Genomic DNA, 19,767 nt, shown 5'->3' on the forward strand with positions numbered 1-19,767 from the left:
AATGCCTCTTTCTTTTTTTTTTTTTTTTTTTTTTTTTAAGTCTACATTTAAGCAGCTATATATACTTATTTCGCAGAGGTCCTCAGGATCACACTGTTAAGAAGCAAGAACACGTATCTGAAATCAGCTATTCATTCTAGGAACCTTGAAACCAATTAATTCCAAATAATCACTGTACTTGGTTGCCATTAATATAATATTAAAATCAGAGAGAATTTACAAAAGCCCTCATGACAGCTTTTTGTAAAGCTGGTTTTTTTTAAAAGAAAAAATACCTGACTCCATAATTTCATTTACATTTATTTAAATCCCTGCCACAGAGATACGTGCAGGCTCAGCTTTTCAACTGACACAAATTTGTGATACTAAAATTCTCCCTGTGGTGTTGATGCACACCTGCTGAGGACCCATTACTGCTTATCAGGGTTTGATATAAGCCCTCATACACTGTTTCAGTGCACAGAAAATAAGGCAGACCCTGAGGGAAGAAATCCCTTAATTTGTAGTCCAGGTAACAGAGAACCCTGGAATGGCAGGACAGGATTTTATTCTTTCCTCCTGAGTAACTGCCAGGCTGGAGTTCTGGCACTGCTTTTCTATCACAAGAAAAGAGATTGGTGCATCCAGAAGTTTGGAGGAGCTGGAAAACACACGCAGCCGTACTTGGCTTCAGTGCCTTTGCTCAGTTGACAAAAATAAAGACACTGGTTGTACTAAAATCAATCACAAGCCTGGCCGGGGAAATTATCTTACCACTCGAGGTCGATTCTGCCGAAGGAAGCTCTTCATGTCCCCTCCTGCCATGAGCTCTAGCAGGATGAAGCGAGGCAGCGTCTGCAGGCTGACGCCAATGCACTGCACAATATTCTGGTGACTGAACTTACTGACAGCCAAAGTCACAGCAACGCAGGAGAGAAAGACAGAATTAGACATCTCCATCACACTCACTTTGCCTTGGCAAGGTGACTTGAAGCAGCACGAGTTACCAAATGCATCCCTACTTCTGCCATATTAAAATGCCCCTCTGATCATGGCAGAGGGTTGTGCCTGGCTGTCCTGGTTTGGGCCAGGATAAAGGTGATTTTCTGTCTTGTACTTCTGCTTTCAGCTCAGTCTCTTGTAAGTAGCTGCACTTGCTGAAATTAACAGCAAGTTTCTCAGTCAGTGTCTGCTCCTAGGACTGATAACACTCGATGTTTATAGTTACTGCTAGAGACTGGTGTGCAGAGCCAAGGGCACTGCTCAGCTCTGAGGAACATTTTACCCTCCAGAAGGAATAGAGAGGTCCCACCTGCAGCCTCCTTTGGGGAGGAACAGACAAGATAGATGCCACAATTGACCAAACAGAGTATTCCATCCCATACACCTCATAGTCAGGATAAATTTGAGGGATCACAAGAGTCAAACCAGCTTCCAGCTTCCTGCCCTTCCTGCCTTTCCTGCTTCTCTTTCTTTGCCCGTTCCTTGTTTTGCTTCAGCATCCTGTGAGGATTCTGTCCATCCATCTGGACAGATGACCAGAGCTGACCAGAGTATTCCATTCCATATGTGCATACACAGCATAAATTTGAGGGACCATGAGAGTCAAACTTCTTCACCCTTCACTCTTCCCTTCAGCCCTTCTTTGCCTGTCCCTGTTTGCTTCAGTATCCTGGAAGGATTCCATCCATTCCTCCTGTGATCCTGATCCATCCCAGCCTGAATCTGTGTGTTCCTGCCTCCAGCTCCTGACTGCTGCTGACTCCAGGATTCCAGCCTGGACTTTTCCAGGGCTGCAGGCTCAGTGGGGATGTGAGAGTTATGGGGGAAAAGGGGAGAAAGAATGTGGGATCAATTTTCCAGTATATTTGCATATATTTAGTAATTTTTCCTATTTATCATTACTGTGTAGTTTAGTTTCCAACCCGTAAGTCTCTCTCCCTTTTTCTCCTCATTATCCTGATTTGGGCCAGGATAGAGCTAGTTTTGTGTCTTGTAATTTTGCTTTCAGCTCAGTCTCTTGTAAGCAGCTGTTCCTGCTGAAATTAACAGCAAATTTCTCTCAGTGACTGCTTCTAGGACTGATAATGCCTGATGTTTACAGCTATGGCTAGAGATGCAGAACCAAGATCTGAAAAACATCTTATGCTCCAGAAGGAAAAAGGAAGTAAAGAGTTCACACCTGAAACCCTCTTTGAGAGAGAAGCAGACAAGACAGATGACCAGTTGTGCATAAATTTGAGGGACCACAAGAGTCAAACCCCTTCACCCTTCAGCCTTCACCCTTCACTCTTCCTTCAGCCCTTCTCCATGTGACCCTCTTTGCTTCAGCATCCTGGGAGGATTCCATCTGTTCCTCTGCCTGTGGTTCTGATCCATACCAGCCTGAACCTGTGTGTTCCTGCCTCCAGCTTCCGACCCCTGGAATCCAGCCTGGATTTTCCCAGGGCTGCCCTGCAGGCTCGGTGGGGATGTGAAAGTTACTGAGGGGAAGGAATGTGGTATTGATTTTCCTGTATATTTGTATATATCTAATATTTTTTCCTTTTTTATCATTACTGTTTCACTAAAGCTGTGTAGTTTAGTTTCCAACCCATAAGCCTCTCTCCCTTATTCTCTCTCCTTTCTTTATCAGTGAGGGGAGGAAGATTAATGGAGAGCATCAATTACCAGCCCAGTGTAAAACTGTGACACTCAGGTTGAGGTGTTCCAGTTTCCTAATGAAGTAAATTCCAAGACTGGAATACTTGAAGTACAGATGGTAATAGGAATGGCTGTCTGTTATCTTTTCCAGGCAGGTTTTATAGGTCTCCTAGTTCACCATTATGAAAATGAGACCTTATAAAGGTGCTGTCAAGCTTGCCAAGACACCAAAATCCAGAACACATCTTCCAGTGGCCACACTGGGAGAAGGACTGTGTTCCATCTATGCAAGACACACACTGAGCTACCTTACCCCTGCAGAGGCTTCAGATTGTCTCACTCAGATGTTTTTGTGCAAAGAAAGGGTAAAAGCCCAGGACCTCCACAACAAAAAATGCTTACTTATTGCAAACACTTCTATAGCCAGAAAAAGCAAAAGTGCTGCATGTATGCTTGGTACTGGATGAAAAGCTTTTCACTCTTTCTGCCAAACCTGCTCTAATAAAAAAAATCTGACTTTTTTATTTAAGCCCTAGCATCCAAGCCTAAAAACTCCTTGGTGCTACCTTGGTGCTGGTCTTGCAGAGACTGAACTTCTGAGCAAAGGTGGCTCTAATTTTCAGCTTTCCCATTTCTTTCCATTTCTTAATTAAAAATTTGTTTTAGCAAAGTCTTTGGAACACGATTTACACTTAGTAAAAGAGCAACAGGATTCTTTGAAAAATGAAATGCACAATGTGTTTGTACAAAAAAGTCATGCCTTTTGCATCATCTGAACATAACCAGCAAAACCAGCCAGCAGAAATCTTTGTTGAGATGTTATACTGGTTTTGAGGGGACAGACAATATTCTTCACAGTGGCTCATATGGTGCTATGCTCTGGATTTGGGATCAAAACAGCATTGATAAAATATTGGAATTTTTGCTGTTGCTGAGCGGTGCTTACACAGTGCTAAGGATTTTCATCCTCCCCACCAGTGAGCAGGGGATGGTGCACAACATGTTGGGAGGGGAGGATTATCCCCTGATCAAAGGGATATTCCATCCTCAGCAATAAAAGCTGGGACAAGAAAGAGGATGGGGGCGTTGTTTGGAGTTTGGCATTCGTCTTCCCAAGAAACCATCACCCAGGATGAGGTCCTGCTTTCCTAGAAATGGCTGAACACCTGCCTGCCAGTGGGGAGCAGTGAGTGAATGCTTTGCTTTGCTTGCACATGCAGCTTTTACTTTACCTATTATGTTTTTTTTTAATCTCAACCCATTAGTTTTTTATTGCCTTTCTGATTCTCTTCCTTATTCTTCTGCTGTGTGGGGCCAAGTTGTGTACTGGCATTAAACCCCTGGTCTTAAATAGATGTGGAACAAAAGAACCTCCTCTACCTTGTTTAATAGCTGTAATCAGTAACTCCTGTGCTACTTAAATGTCATGTCGTGAAAAATAAGTCTGTATTTCTTTTCTGAACCCAAGCAAGTAGATAATTGTTTCTCACTACCTGCATTACTTTTTCCCACTGCCCACCATCACTATAAAAACCTTAAACTGTACCTGATAATCAGTGCTTCCATTAGGAAATCCATCTCATCCTGCTCAGAGCAGACTTCAGGCAGGGTCTGTTGAGAGGTAAAGACAGTGAAGACCATCCCACCAAAGACTGAGAATTTTTAAGTGACCACCAGAGGAAAACAAGAAGACAAAAAAGAGTGGTCACGCAACATGTGAATGACTTTAGGAGCCCATGAGGAGGTGCCCATTTTGCCAGTGCCAAACGCATTGGGCTGCTTGTGACCCCTTTGGTAGTTAAACTTAGAACAGGAAACAGCTGAATGAATGACTTGGAGATTTTTTTTGTGTGCGTTTAACTTTATGCAGTGTCCTGGAGCGAGGTGGGAAATTACAGATTGAATAAATACTTTAAAATGACAGGTGTGAAAATTTACCCTCCTGTGTGAGCTTGACCTCACTGATTTGCAGCTGTCTCAAAGGAGTAATTTTAAAATGAATAGCACTGGCTTGGGTGGAGGACCTGGCTGGCCAGAGCTGAGCAGGGGGTGACACCTCGATGTGGTAAGAGCTGTTGGGTGGAGGTTATTCCTCTTCTCTGAGCTCCAGCCTGCAATGCTGGGACATCCTTCCAGGCACGACTGAGCCACCTTGATTGTACTTGTGAAGTACCTGGCTAAGGGGGCTAGAGCAGAACAAGGATGGCACCGGGAAGAAGATAAGAACTGATGAATGGGTGGAGACTGCTCCCCTTTCCTGAGGGCCAACCTTCAATGCTGGGATGCCCCTGGAGGCACCTGGATTATGTACCTGGCTAAAGTGGCTGGAAGAGAGGAGGGAGGAATGGCATCTGGAAGGAGATAAGAATTGATGAGTGGGTGGAGGGCTACACCCTTCTGTCCCCTCCAGGCAGCCTGTCTTCTAACTATCCTGGCTGACTGACAGCTTGGGAACAAAAGGCACTCAGGGGTATATATATGGCTGTCCATGCTCTGACTGGGGTTGTCTCTTGACACACTGACATTTCTGCACTGGACCCTGTCCAGGATCAGCACCATCCTGAAGAACCTCGCTGGACAGCTGGACCCCTGGTAGTGACTCTCTCTCTCTCTCTCTCTCTCTCTCTCTCATTCTTCCCACTTTCTTACCCTTTATTTCTCCTCTCTTCTCTCTCTCATTCTTTCTTACCATTTTCTTACCACTTTTTCTCTCTCTCTCTCTCTCTCTTATATCTTCTTTTCCTCTCTCCCTCTTTTGCCTGGCTCTATATTTTTGCTTGTGTCAATTGTCAAATAAAATCTGCTTGCACCCGACCATTCCTACAGTTGGACTTTGTTTCACACATCCAAAACAAAAATAAATTTTGATGTTACCTCGGACCTCCCTTTTCTGCAAGCTCAGATTGCAGCAGATGCTTCCAAGTCCTGTGTCACCTAAAGCCACGTGATTGAAATAATTGTTCCACGTGGCCTTACAGCTTTCCTGCCAGGAGATTTGGATGGAGTCTGCCACAGATGAGCAGGAAGTGAGAGCAGCAGGAGCAGGGGCTGCACTGTGCCCACTGCTTTAACACCAGGGAACGGTTTGGCTGCAGCTGCCAAACTGCAAGCAGGGCAGTGGGGGGTTCCCTGCTCAGGGGGGTGAGGTTGCCATAGAAACACGTCTTGACAGCTTGGGCCCCATGGATACTCCACTGGATTCCAGCCAAGAAGAGAAACCTTTTGGTGCTGTTCAGGGTGTCAATTGACACAGAACTGGGTGAACAAGTGGGCACAGAGGGCCTAAGAAGTGGCCATTTTTGCTTGGGCTTTTTTTGGCACTTTCCAAACTGGTGGCATCCTCACTAGATTGTTCCAGCTGAACAAATCCTGATCTGCTTCTGGCTGGCTCAGTGCTGTGCTGCTTCCTCCACTCTGTTCCTGCTGCTTCCAAGTGTCTGGGCTGGGCTTTCATGAAAACCCCTGGCACAGGGAAGTTCATAACAAAATGTCATAATAATGCATGATCCTTTCTTTTTTTTTTTTTAAGAGGGCTTGGAAAGGCAGAAGAAATAACAATAGAAGCTCTCTTTATGAATGGAGGCTATGGTTTGGTCTGAACTCATAGAATTAGATCTTGTTCTCTGAGTCAAAATCTTGTAAAAGAGCAAAAGCAGGGTGTGAAAATCCTTAACTTCAGGGCTGAGTAAAATCCTGAGTGACAAAACCTCAGCAATGCCACAGAAAACCAGCCTGTTCTCTCTTGCCATTAATGACAGGGAACTCAGCTTGATATCACCATCTATATTGACAGCAGCATCTTTAGCACCATGCAATAATAAAAGACTACCTGAAAGTTTCAGATATGGTAGACAAACACTACTCTCAGCATAAGGATATGTAACTGAGAAACAATCCACATTTTTTAATATATTAATGTCATGTGAAACATTTTGGAGAAAGAACTCAAAACTACCGAGATGCAGAAGCAGTAAGACATAAATATTACTGTAAATAAAATTACCAAACTGTAGAAGCAGTAAGATGTAAGTATTACTATAAATATTTATTGTTTGCCTTCACATAAGTGCTTCATATTAATAATTTTCCAGGGCTTTCTCTTGTTTATACAAGATTTAGAAATCCCCTTCTAGTCTCCAGTGTCCCCAAATGTCTGTTTTATTGTTATTTTTTTCCCCATAAGTTTCTTTTTTTCTTGGCTAGTCAGATCTATAAATCAGAGTGGCAGAAAAGCCATTGTGGCAGAGTCTCTGCTGGAGTGAACTGATGGTTCTGTGTTGATTTCAAGGGGGCTATATTTATTTCTCTTGATAATGGATTTGTTATTTTATTTCAACTTATCATATTATGCAGTCCCCAGTTGACTTCACACAACTTCCCATTTGAGGGCACTGATTCCATCTCTCCTGAGCAAGAGGATGGAGCTTACAAAACAGATTTTCCTTTTTAGGTTCTCCTCCATGGTTAGATCACAGTTTACATCCACTAGGCATGCAGCAAACAAGACAGATGATTTACTTTCAACCTGCCACTAATGCCATACAGCTTAAAAATAAGTTTATAATCCCTGGATGTGGCAATGTGTGGAAAGCTGCATCACACACATGTATATGTTACTATGCAGGAGACAAATGTGAATTTCCAACTGGAATAGAAGTAAAGTAATGGGGCTCTTATGGATAATTTATTGTTGCATATGAAAATTGTGGATACTCACCTTGATAGCCACTTGGAGAGGGTTGGGATCCCCTGCAATGCCTACCACAGTTCCCTCATAAACCTCACCAAATGCACCGTGTCCTAGTGCTCTGGAAGAAAGAAGAAAAAAAAAAAGTTATTACTGTGCCCCTGGACGGAGCATTGGCCAAACTCCCCTCATCATCCAGCCCAAGAATAGGAATAGCACCTGCTGTAAGAGATGGAAACAACAACAGAGTTTTGTTTTCATCTCAGAGATTCCAATAAAACTTCTCAGTATTTTCTGTCACTAAAGCAGGGAGATTGGATCCTTAATAGTTAGGAACAAATAAAGCAGCCTGCTCATCATCAAGCATGGCAATAGCAAGGAAAAAAGAACTGGAGAGCAACAGGATAAAGTAGCTGCAAGCTGATATCTTCAGGAGACAGTGTAAGATAGTACATAAGAATGATCAAGTTTTTCATTGTAGAGTTTATGTAACTTTGATTGATTTCATCTAGATGGCATGGAGCTGAAGAGCATCCTATGTGTATTTCCTTGGGACAAGCAATTTTCTTGTAGCAGGAAATGCTGAAGAAGGAAAACTGCTATAGAGTTGGAAGGGAGTTACTGCCAGAAGTGGCAAATGTAATCCAGGACACCATATAAACCCACAGAGATTAAATACCCTATGCTATGTGTGGGAACAAGGAAAAGGAGATCCATGAACTCTGCTTCAGAATTTTATGGGATCAAAATATCTTAGAGAACACAGAAAGTGTCACATCTCTTTGGCTGGCTTGGACTTGAGGTGTTTTCCTGTCTATCAGACAGGTGCCCCTTGCTTTCCTGTGCTGGACACCTGATGATGAGTAAAATAAGTCTGTGAACCTCTGCTTCAGGCTTCCTTTCCTGTGCCAGAGAGCACAGGATCATTCCCTAGGGGAAGGCTCACCGAAGCAGAGAGATGTTCTTCCGTGGGATCTCCTTCAGCTCACTCAGAGTTGCTGCCTTCCCTGCAAAGCAGTAGTTGGGGTTGTAATCTGTCATGATGGCTGATGTACGGAGCTTGCTGAGTTTGTATTCTGGGCTCTGCAGTCTTGCTCTGGTTCCTTCCAGCTGCTGCTTCTTAAGGTGGTACACTGCGGGTGGGGAGGCAAATGAAAAGGCTCAGAAACCATCAGCACCTCGAGAGGAATGATCATGCATCCATGAAAGGAACAACTCCAATTACAAACATTCAAGAAGCATCTTTAGCTCACCAGTTTCACACTCTTTTTCATATTCTCTGGTGATTTAATACTGGATCTGCAAACAATCTGACTCTTGAAGAGTCCTGGGAGCAACTTGGGATTCATCTGCTTTTTCACACATCGGATGGGAAACTGGTGCTCCACGAGATATCTTGCTGGCATCAAGTGGCAAAACCCATACCATCTCCAGAAGTGAATTCCATGTTTAATTACAGACAATGGCTTCAGCCCATATTGCAGCAGCTGTTAAATAAACACCTGCTAAGAGGATTTTCCAATCTTTTTTCACTGTGACACACACCAGGACAGTCCATACCCTTCAGGACTATGCTTGTCCTTAACTGTGCTATGGTGATGTTTGTATTGCTTCTTTTCTCCCTTAGGAGACCACAACACTCTGGCCCTAAAGTAGTTTCACATGATTAGGAGGTCTCCTTTTGTCAAATTTAACTGGGAAAAGCCAAGTCAGAGGGTGATGAGGAGTGTTTCTTACTGATAGATAGGCTGCCACAAGTGAGGATCATTCCAAGCACCACAATTACAGCCACCACAGCCAGGAGGAGTGGGAGAGGCAGCTGTCCCTCTGGCATAGGACCTTGGGGTACTGGAAGAAGAAAAATAGAGGTGCATTAATCAGAAAGAAGGGAGAGCTGAGGTAAACCAACCCTCTGAAAGTTGCTTCTATATCAGAAAACCACAGAGAGATCATGGCCAGACCATCTTGTAAAAATTACAGCAAATTCCTCTACAGCCTCAGAGGTTAAAAAACCACCTAAATTATTTTGAAGACTTTGTGAAGATAGAAAACTAACTGATAAAGCACAGATCCATTTTTTTTTTCTAAACGGGTAACATCACTGCTCACAAGCTGCAACCCTCTGCAGTCTTGATGCTTTGGAGTTCTAAGAGTCTGTGTCAGGAAATGACAATGAATACTGGGCATCACCTGAACAGGTACAGTGGGAAAATGCTGTGGAAGGAAGTAATGTGTGGCTCAAATAACTCAGCAGTGGGTGGGATGTTATGCCAGAGAGGCTGTCACACTTAAATACCTGACATGCTGTGCCCACTCAGGAAAGTTACACGGTGCCTCTTCACAGATATTTTACCTTCTACCTAATCCAAACATGAATGTTGGAGATAGTGAGAGAGATGCAGCTCAGTGGGTAAGGAAAGGACATCAGGAATTTTCAGACATCTGTTTGACTGACATTTTTCATAACACTGTGCTCACTGGAGCTGTCACTTGGGGAAACGACCATCAAAAAAGCCAGGAGGAGAGGTGAAACAAAGAGTAGAGATCCAATGAAGACAAAACACCCCAACTTACCAGTGCAGGTGACATTGTCATTGGCTAGCACAGCCCCCATCTCACACTGGCAGACTGGCAGGTTGGTGTCAGGGTCCCTCTTGCAGTTGTCAGAGTGGCAGTGGCTGCAGTTAAGATAGACCTGAACCTCCACCTCTCCATGACTCTCCATGGCTGCACAAGGAAGCAGACACAACAGTTGGGCTTAGTTCAGCTTTTTCCATCTTGTCCCAGTATGGAAAAAAAAAAAAAACCAAACCATCAGGCACCTATAATTTCTCTCGTTCTCTATGGGAGAGAAGAGAGTCCAACGCAGTGTAGGCAGGTCAGAACCTGATGGGGCCCAGAAGGTGTTGGGTCTCTCAAGCAAACAGAGAGGTTTTGAAGGGAATTGACTTGGAAATGTCTGGGGCTGAGGATGTGTAGTTGCATGTAATAACTGCTGTCTCTCCTGGCTTGGATAATGAGAGGAAAAAAATCCCAGAGCACTACAGAAATACTTAAAAGACAACAGCTAAAAAGATCTTGAAGTGAAATATGTCTGAATGAAATGCATAAATAGAAAAGACCAGAAGAGAGGGAGCAGGAAAGAGGAATTAAAGATGAAGAAGGAAAAAGGAGAGAGAAAATAAATAAGAGGAATAAGAAGTATATTGTACCTGCCAGGGGATGCAAGAAGATCTCTCCAATGGGGTTCACAAAAGAGATGCCATCCTGCCCACCAGCTGTGATATCATCATTGTCAGAGGCATGTCCCCCTGAGGAAAGCAGAATATATGTCCAGCTGATCAGTGTCACACTGCAAAGCATGTAATGCCTCTGAAGTGTTGCATTAATCCCTTACCACCTGAGGTCACTCCTCAACCTACCAGTGATATTACTCTGTCTAACATCCTCGACTGATAAATTGTCACTTGGCTTAGCCAGCACCAAGGTTACTGAAGTGATGTATCCCAGGGAAGGTGTCTCAGTCCAGCGTTAAACAGGAAAAAGAAATGGAACATTTTCCCTGAGCAACTTGGGAATGAGTGAAGGTGTGATTCAGCACACATTCCAAATACTTAATCAAATATGAACACTTCTATAACCTTCATTTCCCCAATTAAAGAAGGATGGCAGAAAGGAGAGTGGGGTTCCTACTCTTCAGCTTGACATTTCTGTGAATCACTGATAGCTCTAGCCCTTAGCTGAAGGGGACAAAATCAGATATTCTGAGTATTTCTCCAGCAGACTCACCTCTGTAGCCTCCACCTCCTCCACCAGAAGTACAAGCTCCTCCTCCCCCACCAAACCCACCAGAGGTTGCCCACTGGAGCTTGGCTAGTGCTTGGGGACAAGCCTGACCCCCTTCTCCACCTTCCAGAAGAGATTTCCCAGCCTGAGGAAGCAGACTTTCACCTTGCCAGCCACCACCTCCACCTGCAGTCAGAGAGTGAGAAAACAGAACAAGAAGAGGTGAGGGAAGCACAAGCAGAGGAAAGTGGAGAGGAACTGTAAAGAGACAGAGATTGGCCCTTATTAATTTTTTAAGTGTCTGCATTCACGTTAACTCTTTATTTAATGTTAAGAGAATACAGGTTGTACAATGTGACAGATAGTAACAAAGTGGAAATCTAATGCAGAGTCTGTTCTATGTGTTCCATAACCAGCACCTTAGCAGCAATTTCTATTGATATTAGGGAAATAATAAACCCATCATTCTGCTCCGGGGTAACTGGTTAGGGCTTTCAGCCCTGTGAGATACTGGATAAGTAATAAACTGGATTTCCTCATCTCCCTCTAGTGGCTCCCTCATAAAGCTATTATAGCTGGAGATGGAGAACCACTGGATTATTTTGTCTCTTAGGAATGCACTCTAGGCATAGTTATTACAAGATTATAAATAAGCTTCAGTTTCTGATATAATTGCCATAATATCATTCTTGTTGTAAGGGTTTCAAGGAGGAAGTATTCTCTTCAAAGACCATTGTCACAGTGTGGAGGAGTGGGCTCCATCCCCCAAACAATATTCTCTAAGTAATTCCATAGAATAAAGCAGTCCTCTATGGAACAGCCCCTATGAAGCACTCACCATCTCTCCTATGCAATCTCTTTTTGCTGGTGACACATGAGATAAGAAGATATCAATTATAGACCACCAGCATATTTCTAACACCTACTGCCGCAGAAAAATTAAAAAGCAGCTCCTTCACACTTCATGCCTATAGGAAAAGGTATGCATTCAGCCATCAGATTCAGACCTTGTGTGGTTTCAGTGCCTCACCTGCTGCCCCTGTTCTCCCACTGACTCCTGGCACTGCAGTGCTGTTCTCAAATTGCTCCAGGGCTACATCATCCAGGGAGCTCTCCTGAGCCTTCAGATAAGCTTTGCCTCCTCCTCCTGCTGCGATGAGCAAAGGTTCGAAACCCCCATCCTTCTGCTGCAAAACCCCCCCAACAAACATCAGAAAAATTGGGCATCCCTTGGATATGTGAATTCACATAAACTCATCAAAAAGCCTGAAAGTATCCCAGAGAGGACTGGTCCAAGGCTAGGGCAATGCTAATGATTTTTCCCAAGTTCATTACAGAACTGTTTTACATTGTGTTCCAATGTTTTGTACATTGTGTACAAAGTAAGTGTTTAACTAAACACCAGGATTTGGGAATTTTATGATTAAGACTGTTGCTAGTATTTAGGTGGGATCCTGGTGTGACCCCCACACCAGAGCTGTCAAGAACAGAATGACTGAAGAACTGAAGGACCTATTCAGCTAGCTTAGTGACAGTGACAAGTACAATCAAGAAAAGAGACAAAGAATTTAAATTAAAAAGACAAAGAGATACAGAAGGATAGAGAGGGAGGGAGGAATGCAAGGAGGGATGGAGAGGGAGACTCCTTTTTAATCACCTTTTTTAATAACTGAGTATCTTATGACAGTGAAATCTAGATGCTTTGACTGACAGGATGCAAAGAGGAAATCCTTACTCTAAAGATGTAGGTTGCTCCTCCTCCACCCCCACCTCCTCCAGCCCAGTCCTTCAGGTCCTTTCTTTTTTTGTAATCTTCTTCAATGAGATATGACTCCCCTAAGCAGATCTTCTGGGTTTCAGGATTGCCCTGAAAGAAGGCAAGAGATGCACTCAGATGTCAGCAAAATCCAACTCTAGAGTGGTTTTTATATCTCAGTATAATAATGTTGTATGGTTTGTGCTGTGTAACAGGCATATATAAGTCAGTATATATATAACCTTTGTGGAAAACAAACTCATTTACAATGACCAACAGCTGAGGGATAGATTTGTTTGCTACCTCTGATTTGCAAGTGAAAATATAAATGCTCACAGAAAAAAAAACCCCAAAGCAATACAGCAATAAATTGATATCACATGATTCATATTTTGTATATTTAAAACTTCTTACGGCCCAGACCTTAAAACATGTTGAATTATGGGTTAATTCCCAGAACTTCTTTACTGCTGTATTTAATAAATATTTCTCAAGGTCATAAATGCATAAAGCAGACAGAAGTGACCTGCACATAGTTATGAGTGACCTACTGACATCTTGGAATAGAAATCTGGAGTCCTGGCTTCCTATTCCTGCTAAATATAAGAGAACACTGAAAAGGCTGAAAAAATAGTGTTCTGTTACCTTATATTTTTTTGTGTGATAATGATTTCCAAGAGTTTCAATGACTTTGTAAATCTGTCCAGCTTGACTCAGATGATGATGTCTGAATGGCTGCAGAAACTGTTATGTTACCCCAGGGCAGGTGAATTTTCTGGAGTGAGTTGTAAGTGTATATTTCTAGTCCAGAAGTACAGCACCAGTTTTCCTACCTGAGTCCTCTCATTCAAAGAGGAAGATGAGGATAAGGCATAAAAGGACCACAGAAAAGCAACTGGGGTAAATCTAGGCAGAAAGAATGAAGTTTTGGAGCTGTAGAACTTTTTCAGAGAAAGAAAAGCTAACATTGGTTACCCCAAATTTCCATCAGGATTTCCAAAAGTCAAAGAAAGTTGGGTTTTGGAAGTGGGAAAAAGGATTGGAAAGTTTTTCCAGTAGCATCTGTTACAGCAAGCCAGTCAGGGCTGGGTTATACTTTGCAATTTGGAAAACAAGTAATGAAATGCAAGGGAATAATGGACAAATTATAATCAAGTGCATGTTTTATTTAAATAGATGCAATTACTATCTACAGTGAAAAAGGCTGTTTTTAGAATGTGTTTCAGTATCTATGTAAGGCATCCTATGCTCTTGACTCTGAATTTTACAAGGATAGTGAGTGCATTCCAAAATTCATCAGTCTGTGGGCAAAAGAGAGGACAGGAGCTGAGAGATCACATTCCTGCAAAGAGGGAATACCAAAGAATTTATGCTGAAAAGAGACAACTTCTGAGCCTAAGTGATAAAAGGACTTTCAAATCATTTTGTTTAGAGGACAAATATATAAGCATTCGAGTTTCTGTTTCTTATGACTGGGATTTTTGCCATTCCAAATGCCTAATCCAGGGGCTACTGTAGTTAATGGGCAGATTCCCACCAGTTTTGATAGGCTTTGGAGTCAGACCTTCCTTAGGCTTTAAGCTTAGAGCATCTTTAACAGAGTGTAGCCACAATGTTGCTGGATGCTCCATAAATAATAGAAAATAATCTAAAAACCTGGCAGATAGAAACTTAGACTGTGGAAAATAAGAGAGGGAGCACACAACTCTTTCCTGCTAGCTCCTTGATTAAAATAGCCAGAAGAAAGCTGATGAAGGACTTATTTCAAATACTAAGAGCTTTTAGCAAAGTTCCTGTGGGCTTCATATTTTGGGCTAGTTTTTTTTTTTTTTTTTTCAGAGTTCTTTACAACAGTTTTGAGATGCTGTCTTATTTAGTTTATTAGTTCTTCCCACTCTCCTGACTGGATTTCTTTGCTGGACACTGGGATTTCTCTTTCATCACCAAACCCCAAGCCACCCACTGAATCTCACTGGATTGTGCCTGCAAAGTCTCTGCCCACATGTGCTTGTTCAGTCCTCACCCCAGGGCAGGCATCCTCCCCTTGCTGCCCCACTAAGATGTACAGCAGCTCATCCTTCTCCAGCTGGAAGGTGGCCGAGATGAAGACCCCGTGAGACCTCTTATTGTGGTTTTTGGCTCCTTTCCCCCCAGCTGCTCCATAGGCAGAAATCCTGGATGAAAAAGTAAGCAGTTAAAGAGGCAAATCTCAAACATTCTCACCCAAAGCAACTCTGTCTTCCATCTCTCCCAAGCCTGCACTTCCAAACCTCAGAGCAGCCTTTGGTTTGGCTGTTCTTTGAGACCCATAAAGCTCCAGACCAACTCCAGAGCACTGGAGAAGATATTTCAGGACCAAATAGCTGCTAGAGCCAAACCTAGAAGACCAAAGTTTGGGAACTGGACACTTTTACTGCCCCACATGCCCACACTCACTCCTATCCTGATCTCTTCCAAGTCACTCCATCCTCCCATGCTTCACAATAGCTCAGACATAGACCTGGAGTCAGTGCTCCTATTTCTTATTTCACTGCCCCCTCCACCCAGTCAGTACAGATGGTTCCACTCTTATAAAGTTTGCTGAAGCTCCACAAACAAAAAAGGAGTTCAATGTGGCTGCCTCTCCAGCTACTCACCTGTATCTGTTTGAGGCTGGCACCCTCCAGACTTGCACTCCCCGGAGTTTCCCCTCTTTCTCCACAGTCACGGACACGTTGCTGTTCCTATAGGTACTGTCACACTGGGCTTGAGTTGGGCCATGTGGACCACTGGCACCACACGTTGTGAACCACCAGAGAACAACAGATGTGTCCCCTGTGACCAAAACCAGCAAGAGTTGGGGCAGGTGTGAGCTTCCCTTTATTGCCCAGCCATGTGCAATAAGCCACAGAACCATGTAACCAAAGGACAAGTGTTATTAAAACAAACTGATCCTCTGGATAGGTCCCCTTAATGGTCCTTTGATAATGAAATTCACATCATGTTCATTCAAAAAGAACATAAATGATTTTTATATAAAAAACAGATTATCAACAGAAAAACTGTGTTGTAATACTATATGATCTCTATAAGGCTCTAAAACTCAATACAGCTGTTTGATCACATGCTAATTAGTATAATCATATAAAAAATGCTTAACCTTTCATTAACAATGCAAAGAGCTTGAAAGTCAGTACCTGCTAAAGTTAAATTTGTCTGATCCAGTTCAATGCAACTCCCTTGTGATAGAATCCACCACGATACCATCCTTAACTATATGACCACAGAATATTTATATTAACCCAACCTTTTACTAGTCAGAGCACAACAACTGCTCTTTACATACTCACTGTTTGCCTTTTTCCTCTCTCACCTTATTTTCTGCAGACTAATAAATCACTGACTGCACATAAACCCCATCAATTGGGGTGGACTTCTGAGAGTGATTTATGCAAGTTATCACATTTCTTACTGGGAGCATGAAGCAAAGAGATATTATTCAACTTGCCAGATGAGCACTGAAGCATTTACACAGATATAAAAGTTGAACACATCTGCCATTACAACTAATGACTATCTATAAAACATGGTGAGTTCTTAAGTTTCTTGTCTCAGGCTGCATAAAAGCCTTGTAGCAGTCAGGAGAGCCTCTTGCTACTTTCAGTGGGGGCCCTCTTCCTCCAAGCAAACTTTTCCTTGCTCTTATTTAGAAGTATTCTTTTGTTTCCACAACAATGCAGCAGAACTCCTCCATTTCATAACCCTTGTCCAAGATCCAAACAATATTCATCTTGTCCAGCAAATGAGGTTCAAGAATAAAACTATTCAATAATGTATCTAGAAACTGTATGATGCAGTGCATAAACAAGGGAAGAGTCAGAAGTAGATTTGTTTAAGAGCTGAATGATTAAAATAGCTGTAAAAGTCACAAAGATTTAAAGGAAAAACCCAAGCCTCAAACCCAACCTTCTGTCTTCAGTCCTTCCTTTAGATAGCTCTTCTCACCCATAGAGAATGGGTGAATTCCTCCAGAATGGCAGTCTCTACTGGTATCAGTTAACTGGTTCCCAGTGTCCCTTGATTTCCTTATTTTTCACCCAGTTTGTGTTCTCAGTAGATTTTCAGATCCTCACTTACTTCCCCTCCCTGGATATTCAGCTTTACACCCCAATTCTCCACTCATTAGGTTCAGCTTCACTGCTCACCCAGAGAATCTCTTGCTCCCTCCAGCTCTCTGTACTGGTCTACACCTTTTATTCCTGAACTGACTTTGGTGCACTCTGCAGCTTCTGCTTTTCCTTAAAGCTCCTTAAATATTCTATTTTTCCTTAAAAAGGTCCTACTATTTAAGGACTAATGAGTTGGGCTTCAGCAAACTGCTGCCCTGTAACCAAACAGACACTCCCTGACATGGTCTCTATATCTTTGGGATGGATTATATTTAGTTGCCCTCTTGCTATCAGATCACACATAGGAGTGGGGAGGGGAACAACCCCTTATAGCCAGGAGATAGGTTTTCAACATGGAATCCTCTACCTGGGAGGGAGGGCTCATCCAGGGGGTTCAGAAGGTGCTCATCCAGGGTACTGATCTCCCGTGGGTACTGGCGTTTCCCACCAAAATAATTTGGTTTTCTTCCTGTGACAGCTTGCAGAATGGATGAGAGAGATGGGAGGATGGCAGAAACAAGAGATGGAAAAATTAAAGATCACATGAATGAACCAAATACAACCATTAAGTTAAGATAAGTAAAGAGTACCTTGGGCAGAAAAGGTGTTTTAAATGATCATAATTTTTTAATACTCTCTCTGGCTCATGTCTTGGGTTAGTTACCCTGTTAGCTGAGGTGAGTGGCTCTTCCCAAGGACACAAACCCTGCATGTTAACTCATGCAGCAAATTTGCATTGTCTGTGACTATAGGAAATCTTAGGGAAAGCACAGTGTAGGAGAACAGGTACCAGGTACTGATGCTCTGCTGGTCAAAGGCACACGTGATAACTATGGACAGGAAAATGAGTGGAGGAGAGTGATAAAAATTGTTCTTTTTGGTTCTGATTGGCATCATGGTAAGTAAACCAGCCTGACAGATAAGACACCTCTCAGCAACCAACTTTGAACACCTCAGACTTGGTTTAGCAAATAAAATAATAAATCAAATTACATCTCAGTAACATGCCTGGCTAAGAAACAGCTGTACATTTGTGGCTTAACGCAGCCCACAAATCTTTGGAGAAAACTTTTTTAAAGACACAGAACAAAATGCTAAATTTCTGACCAGTGAAACAGGCCTTGAAAAATCAGCCCTTTCTTAAAGTGAAGGGACTTCAAAGCAATTGCTGAATCAAAGCATCTGAATGCATTGAGAACACCACACAACCAAAGCTATTTTATAACAGGAAAAAGTAATAAATGAACCCTAGCCTTATAATGTGCAAGCATCCTGCTTCAGTACTTAAATGACCCATTTTTATGCAGATCTTTGATTGGAAAATCTGTATTGAAAAAAGGAAAGACTTCCTCCACTTTAATGAGCACTCAATTTAATACTGAACATTTTTCATCAGTCGAAAAATATTACAAATATTTCAATTTGTTCCAGTCGTGAGCCTCTAACAGCTGGTTGGTGCTCTATTGAAAAGAGACTCAGTTCCAGATGGACAATTATCTCTGCTGCAAAGCCATTGCTTTAAATGGCAATAATTAACACCCTTGTTAGCTGTGTCAGAAAGGCCAAATAACTAATTGAAGCGTGGAGACCTTGCTGAGCTTCTGGTCCTGAAAATATTCCCCCCAGGTCTGACTGAAAGCACATTCATGGATGTAAGTAAAAGGGAGCTTTGTACTGCACTCTGCTCATTCTGAGATAGAGAACTTCAATGGATGAAGTTGTCAAGCCAGTGAAAAATGAAATTAACCCAAAACAAATGAAGTGGATCAAAGACAAGAAGGAAAACCAAATGGGTGATGCAGAGCCAGAAAAGAGGCTTGGTCTCCCACAGCCTACATGGAAATACAAATCCAAGAGGTCACCAGAGTGATGCTTAGAGATGTAGAAGAAGTCTGGTTATGTTATCCAGAGCAAAGGAATGTAACTCACCCTCTGAAACAGAGATTCAGTCTGGGTGTCTGTATGGATTTCATTGAAGCATCCCAACTGAGTATCCTAAGGCAAAGCTTTGTTTCCAAACAATCTTTCCTCCTTCTCCAAACAGTCTCAGCCCCCCATGTGCTGGAAGGTTTGGCTTCTCTGTGCTCAGCAGCCTGAGCATCACCCTGTCCACATTAGCTGGTAACTCTTAGAAGGCTGATATTTTATCCACTGTCAGCCATGAACTTGTAAGGTGGCATTTACTACACCCGTGGTGTAGCCCTAGGGTACAGGGGCTCCTGCTCCAGTTTATTTCAGTTTCTACCTCCTCCCCTGACAGCCAACATGTTGACTGTAAGTGAATAGGAGGGAACACAATTCATATTAAAATGTGCATAAATCAGAAAACTATGAGGAGCACAAGACTCCTTTGTCTGGGATTTAGCTGGTGCTGTTGATTTCCATACTGAAAAGACAGGGAAAGTATAAAGGAGAAAGATGTGGCAGCTTCTGCAGATAAAGAGCTCAAGTAACCTACTCCTGCTTCTCTGTCTATGAGGCTATAATGAAAAAAGATGGCCCTATGGCCAGTATTAATCAAAGTAAGGTCCCCCACAGTATCCTCAAAGTGTGTGTTGTCCCTTAAGAGATGCCACCTTATGATGCAGGTCAAAGAATTCCTGAATGCCTCTCCAGTTTGTCCTGGAGTGGGGCAGAGAATGAGGAAGCTGCAACAGCTTCCTGCTTCTCCCTCCCCCATCTCTTTGGCTGATTGCTTCCATCTCTAGTGTATCCCTTCCTAAACCATCAAAAAGAGGCAGCTATGAGGCTTAAACCACCTCCCACCA

At 42.7% G+C, this 19,767-nt stretch overlaps 1 protein-coding gene across 1 annotated transcript in view; it reads right to left on the bottom strand.

Annotated features, from left to right (window-relative positions):
• Nucleotides 1-19,767, bottom strand: part of LTK (leukocyte receptor tyrosine kinase) — an 88,925-nt gene that overhangs the window by 8,389 nt on the left and 60,769 nt on the right. The window contains exons 11-23 of the mRNA XM_030451821.1: nucleotides 17,367-17,477; nucleotides 15,488-15,665; nucleotides 14,875-15,025; nucleotides 12,831-12,962; nucleotides 12,126-12,282; nucleotides 11,099-11,281; nucleotides 10,522-10,620; nucleotides 9,884-10,036; nucleotides 9,047-9,157; nucleotides 8,256-8,442; nucleotides 7,340-7,430; nucleotides 4,169-4,233; nucleotides 754-883 (exon numbers count right to left, since the gene is read on the bottom strand). Of these exons, the coding sequence (XP_030307681.1) occupies nucleotides 754-883; nucleotides 4,169-4,233; nucleotides 7,340-7,430; nucleotides 8,256-8,442; nucleotides 9,047-9,157; nucleotides 9,884-10,036; nucleotides 10,522-10,620; nucleotides 11,099-11,281; nucleotides 12,126-12,282; nucleotides 12,831-12,962; nucleotides 14,875-15,025; nucleotides 15,488-15,665; nucleotides 17,367-17,477 (1,748 nt within the window). The remainder of the gene's footprint in view (nucleotides 1-753; nucleotides 884-4,168; nucleotides 4,234-7,339; nucleotides 7,431-8,255; nucleotides 8,443-9,046; nucleotides 9,158-9,883; nucleotides 10,037-10,521; nucleotides 10,621-11,098; nucleotides 11,282-12,125; nucleotides 12,283-12,830; nucleotides 12,963-14,874; nucleotides 15,026-15,487; nucleotides 15,666-17,366; nucleotides 17,478-19,767) is intronic.

This window comes from Calypte anna, chromosome 5A (assembly GCF_003957555.1).
Source record: "Calypte anna isolate BGI_N300 chromosome 5A, bCalAnn1_v1.p, whole genome shotgun sequence".
NCBI classification, from domain to species: Eukaryota; Metazoa; Chordata; class Aves; order Apodiformes; family Trochilidae; genus Calypte; species Calypte anna.